Raw genomic sequence first — 6,227 nt, forward strand, 5'->3', positions numbered from 1 at the left:
TCTCCAAACTAAACAAATTCCATCCCTGGCAGAACTGCCCAGATCTTGAGGTCTCCTCAGAGAGGGCCATACACCATGGGTAAAATCTTCCACTGAGTTGGTCTTCTTTCTCTGAGGATGGTTTAGACATTTCCTTCCCCAAAAAAAAGACTGGGGACCAAGAGATATTGTTGTTGGAGGACACCTGGCTCTAATCATCTAAGGGTGTACAACTATAATGAACAACTAACTAATAAGCATTTATTAAGCATCCACTGTGTACCAGAAACTGATTCCAAAAAAAAGGCAAAATAAGACCTAGCCTTGAAGCTTACAATCTAATGGAGGAGACAGCAGCAAACAGTTATGTACAAGCAAGATGTAAGATGTATTCTGGATAAATTGGAGAAAATTAAGAGAAAAGGCACTAGTTTTAAGAGGAACCAGGAAAAACCCTTCACTTAAGGTGGGATTTTGGCTAAGACTTGAGCAAAGTCAGGAGACAAAGACAAGAAAAGAGTAAATTCTAGAAATGGAAGAGTCAGTGAAAATGCATACAAAAAGAGGGGGGGAGAGGGGTCCTCCAGCTGACTCAGTAGCAACCCAGACTACTTGGATGAAAGTAAGAGTTCTTATAAAAGACCTCATGGGAAAAGAGAGCAGTCTCTCAGCAAAGGGCTCTAGATGGACAAAGATTTGATATTATTCTCATCCCCTCAAAAACAAAGCTCCTAAGAATGCGGAGTTCCTGGCAGGTGGACATGGGAACTCTGAGAGCCTGTGGGTATAGGATAAGTCATTGACCCTGGCCCTAGGACAGGAAGCATTCAAGAAGTTAATAGGTTAACTATACTGACAGCATTCCCTGGATCTCCCAGGCTAGATCTTTCAAAAAAAGGAAATGAAGTTAGTCTGGATGAAGCCACTGCTATTATTTTTGTTTTTGTAATCAATTCCCCTGTGAATCTACTAACTATCCTGGTGATTTTACAAATGAAAGCAACACTCCATGGTCACAATTCTCTTTTATGTTTTCTCTCCCTATTAGAATGTGAGCTTGTTGAGGAAAGGAATTGTCTCATTTTTGTATTTGGATCCTCAGATTCTATCAAGGTGTTTGGGACACAATAAGTGCTTAATAGATTAGTTGGCATTCATTAACAAATCCTTGGGTCTCAAACAGGAAGATCCAAGTTCCAATCTGGCTTCCAACATTATCTGGATGATCCTGGGCAAGTCACTGAATTTCTACCTGCCTTAGTTTTCTCAATTGTAAAATGTGGATAACAGCAGCACCTAAATCAGAGTTGTCGTGAGGATCAAAGAGATTTTTGTAAAGCTCTTAGCAAGTGCCTGGCATGAAACAGGTGTTACATAATTGCTTATTCCTTTATACCCTCCTCTACAATGCCCCTGAGCCCTCCTTCAGGATTCTTGCCTGACTCACTTCAAGCTGATTCAATTCATGCTACCACCTGAAGTTCCACTATTCATTTATCCACATATCCTGAACAACATATTTTCCCAAATAGGATTCAATAATAAGAAACATTTTAAAAGAAAAACCAAAATATTTTGAATAGATGCCCCAAATATGAAGTCTCGATGCAGTTTAGGAGCCCATATATGACTAAATGAATTAAATGCTCACAAGTAATCAGCTAGGAATCATTCAATAACGAACAAAAGACCTGATAAAATAAAAGCAGGCACACACACACACACACACACACACAGTCACACCCACTTCCCCTCTGCACCCATTGGGAACAGATTCAGGAAAAGAACACAAACAGGAATTAGGGACATGATATTTTTGTCCCACCTATAACAAAAATTTGCTGTGTGACCTTGAGCTAGTCACATTTGTCTGAACCTCCTGAAATTCCTTATCTCTAAAACAAATGAATTGGATGAGATACCTAAAGTCCCTTTCCAGCTCAAAAACTAATATTGGTTATTGACATCTGAAACAAAATCAAGCTAGAATAGACTTTAGTTATCTGTAAAATTAACTTTTTGAGTGTCTGGGGCAACCCGGGTCCCTTTTATTTTCTCTCTTACAAATCCTAATCCCACCCACTCGTATTTTTTTCTCCTTTTATTCTTTTCCCTTGCCTATGTCTTTGGCCTTCTAGTATCATTGCTTAGCCACTCCATGGGCACTGACAGCTAAAAAAATCTGTAAATTCACTTGACATCAATTTCTATCATCCTAGAGCAATGGTCTCCAAAGTGGTGACTGGAGGGGGCAGCTAGAGGGTGAAGTGGATAGAGCACCAGCCCTGGACTCAGGAGGACCTGAGTTCAAATCTGACCTCAGACACTTAATTACCTAGCTGTGTGACCTGACTTCAAGAAGTATGATAAGATCAACCAATAAGAGTGTTGATCACATCCCACACTTCTCCCATAGCTAATTATGAGACTTATTTCCAGCACAATCACACCAACACACTCCCATCTGCTCCCAGTCTCAGGAACAAGACTCCAACTTTTATCACCTAACCAGTACAATGGGTGGATCCTCAGATTCTATCACCTTTGGGACACAATAAATGCTTAATAGATTAGTTGACATTCATTAACAATTCCTTGGGCCCCAAATGGGAAGATCCAAGTTCAAATCCAGCTTCCAACAGTAAACTCTTAACACCACTTCACCCTATCAGCATACCTATCCCCTGTCCCTAAGGTCATTTCATGGCTTTGGCAGGCATCTGCTTGAGAAAAGCAACACCATTACCTTGGTGTCATGTTCCAATCTTCATTTTTCCTCTCTCTACATTTCTTTATCAATGATAAATCTTGTCTTTCCTACCTCTACAAGTCTTTCAATAAAGTTACCACCTTAGTTCAAGCATTCTTAACCTCTAGCCTGGATTATTGAAATAATTTCCTAATTGATCTCTCCTTACTGAATCTCTCCTCCATGATTTTCCTAAACTCAATAAATTGCAGTGGCTCCCTAGTGACTGGAGTTAAATATTATTTCATCTTTATCTTGCCCTTTTAAAATTTATTGTTTATGCAGCTTTGACAATGTAAATATTTTGGGGCAGCTAGGTGACACAGTGGATAGAGCACTGGCCCTGGAGTCAGGAGTACCTCAAATCCGGCCTCAGACACTTAATAATCACCTAGCCGTGTGGCCTTGGGCAAGCCACTTAACCCCATTGCCTTGCAAAAAAAAACCTAAAAAAATAAAAAATAAATAATGTAAATATTTTAAGTAGTATAAGAATATAAATTAGTATACATACCTTGGAATATTGTGCTTAATTTTTTCTAGTGATAGCAACGATAGCAACTCGTAATCCAAAAAAGTCTAGAGACCACTGCCCCAGAGAATCAATGTTTTAATTTTTCTTTTTTTTTTTTTTTTTTAGGTTTTTTTGCAAGGCAATGGGGTTAAGTGGGTTGCCCAAGGCCACACGGCTAGCTGATTATTAAGTGTCTGAGGCTGGCTTTGAACTGGGTCCTCCTGACTCCAGGGCCAGTGGTCTATACACTGTGCCACGTAGCCACCCCTTCATTTCCTTTTCTCTGAAAGATGATTGCAATTCAAAAAGAGACCACAATCCTAGAGAATGAATCCCTTCAGGATAAGGAGAATACACAACTCAACCTTAACGGGAAGTTCATTAGACAGGAGAGGGACCTCTGGAGGGCTCGCTGGCCTCTCAAGATCTAAGAAAACCAGGCATCATTATCTTTCTAATTAAAAACTTCAAACTCTACTACTTGGAGATGCGAACAAGCAGGAAACAGCATCTTGAATGAAGGCCTAAGATCCGGATGTGCCACACACAGACAAAGCAATTTAGGGACAGACAGCATCACCTAATGTCCTGTGTCACTGTCACTCAGAAGCGATGCTGGCTGAGGATGGGGCTGGCTGTGCGGCCAGGACGTCTATTTTCGGAGGGTTCAATCAACACCAGGTTAAGGTGACTGTTGACACCCCAAATCAGAGCCCCTTTAGAGAAGGGGGGCTGTGCGGAGGGCTTTAAGGCAGGTTGGTGGTCTCGCTGAAAGCCCACTCCCCGAGGGGCCGAAGACAGCCAGGTCGTAGCCGGGCCCGGGCACTTAGTTACTAATGACCTTGGGCAAATCGCCGCCCCGGGACCAGCAGCCTCCTGGTCCGGGCCGGGCACGGCTGACCCCAGCTGCACGGCCCCGCAGGCTGCCGCGGCCGGGGCGGCTTCGGGGGGGCGCGAGTCCATTTCCACGCGGGACTGCGGAGAGGCTGAGGAACGAGACTTAGAGAAATCGGACCCTCGGGAAGAGAGGGCTGAGGGCGCCGCTGCGGGGGCCGGCTGGGCTGCCCTGCGGGGGCCGGCTGGGCTGCCCTGCGGGGGCCGGCTGGGCTGCGGGGGCCGGCTGGGCTGCCCTGCGGGGGCCGGCTGGGCTGCCCTGCGGGCGCCGAGCAGGCAGGAGGCCCCCGGCTCTCGGGCCGGGCCCCGCGCTGTGCCAGGCTGGGGCGGGAGCGCGGGCAGGGGGCACCGGGGCTCCTCCGCCACGCGCCGCTCCCCGGCGGGCAGGGGCACGTGTAGCGGAGGCCCCGAGGAGGCGGGGGGCGGGGAGGGGCCCCCCCCCCGCGGGGTGGCGGCCCCCTCCCCCTCCCCAGCTCCCGCGAGTACCTGAGGGTCCCCTGAAAAGGTTGATCTCTTCTTCCGTGACGAGATAGTCCACTCTTCCGTTCATGCTTTACCGGGGCCCAGGGTTTTCCACCCCGCGGCCGGACTCACCCCCCAGTGGGTCGTGTTCACTGGGCCGAAGGTGAAAAAAAGAGCCCCGCTGCAGCAGCAGCAGCACTTTCAGTTTCATCAGCCGCCCCGGACCGGAAGAGGCGGCGGCGGGGCGCGGGGAGTGCTGGGACATGTAGTTCCTTGGCTTGTCCGCCTCCCGGGAAGGGCCCTTAGCGCGCGTGCTTGTGTGTGCGTGTGTGTGCGTGTGTGTGTCTGTGTGTGCGTGTGTGTGTCTGTGTGTGTCTGTGTGTGTCTGTGTGTCTGTGTATCTGTGTGTGTCTGTGTGTCTGTGTGTGTCTGTGTGTGTCTGTGTGTGTCTGTGTGTGTCTGTGTGTCTGTGTGTGTGTCTGTGTGTCTGTGTGTGAGTCTGTGTGTCTGTGTATCTGTGTGTGTCTGTGTGTGTCTGTGTGTGTCTGTGTGTCTGTGTGTGTCTGTGTGTCTGTGTGTGTGTGTGTGTGTCTGTGTGTGTCTGTGTCTGTGTGTGTCTGTGTCTGTGTGTGTGTGTCTGTGTGTGTGTCTGTGTGTGTGTCTGTGTCTGTGTGTCTGTGTGTGTCTGTGTGTGTCTGTGTGTGTCTGTGTGTATCTCTGTGTGTGTCTGTGTGTGTGTGTGTGTGTCTGTATCTGGGTGTGTGTCTGGGTGTCTGTGTGTCTGCGTGTCTGTGTGTCTGTGTATCTGTGTGTGTGTGTGTCTGTGTCTGTGTGTCTGTGTGTGTGTCTGTGTGTGTCTGTGTGTGAGTCTGTGTGTCTGTGTGTCTGTGTGTGAGTCTGTGTGTCTGTGTGTCTGTGTGTGAGTCTGTGTGTCTGTGTATCTGTGTGTGTGTGTGTCTGTGTCTGTGTGTCTGTGTGTGTGTCTGTGTGTGTCTGTGTGTGAGTCTGTGTGTCTGTGTGTCTGTGTGTGAGTCTGTGTGTCTGTGTATGTGTGTGTGTCTGTCTGTGTGTGTCTGTGTGTGTCTGTGTCTGTGTGTGTCTGTGTGTGTCTGTGTGTCTGTGTGTCTGTTTGTGAGTCTGTATCTGTGTGTCTGTGTGTGTGTCTGTGTGTGTCTGTGTATCTGTGTGTGTGTCTGTGTGTGTGTGTGTGTGTGTGTGTGTGTGTGTGTGTGTGTGTGTGTGTCTGTGTGTGTGTCTGTGTGTCTGTGTCTGGGTGTGTCTGTGTGTCTGTGTGTGTCTGTGTGTCTGTGTCTGTGTGTGTCTGTGTATCTGTGTGTGTCTGTGTATCTGTGTGTGTGTCTCTGTGTGTGTCTGTGTGTGTCTGTGTGTGTCTGTGTGTGTCTGTGTGTGTCTGTGTGTGTGTGTGTGTGTGTGTGTGTCTGTGTCTGTGTGTCTGTGTGTGTCTGTGTGTCTGTGTCTGGGTGTGTCTGGGTGTCTGTGTGTGTCTGCGCGTCTGTGTGTCTGTGTATCTCTGTGTGTGTCTGTGTGTCTGTGTCTGTGTCTGTGTCTGTGTGTCTGTGTGTGTGTCTCTGTGTGTGTCTCTGTGTGTCTCTGTGTGTGTCTTTGTGT

At 47.4% G+C, this 6,227-nt stretch overlaps 1 protein-coding gene across 1 annotated transcript in view; it reads right to left on the minus strand.

The window, feature by feature from the left end:
* SYNJ2BP (synaptojanin 2 binding protein) overlaps positions 1-4,821 on the minus strand; it is a 46,377-nt gene extending 41,556 nt beyond the window's left edge. The window contains exon 1 of the mRNA XM_074235847.1: positions 4,623-4,821. Coding sequence (XP_074091948.1) covers positions 4,623-4,686 — 64 coding nt within the window. The 5' untranslated portion in view covers positions 4,687-4,821. The remainder of the gene's footprint in view (positions 1-4,622) is intronic.
* Between the last annotated feature and the right edge of the window lie 1,406 nt (positions 4,822-6,227).

This window comes from Macrotis lagotis, chromosome 4 (assembly GCF_037893015.1).
Source record: "Macrotis lagotis isolate mMagLag1 chromosome 4, bilby.v1.9.chrom.fasta, whole genome shotgun sequence".
Lineage (NCBI taxonomy): Eukaryota > Metazoa > Chordata > Mammalia > Peramelemorphia > Peramelidae > Macrotis > Macrotis lagotis.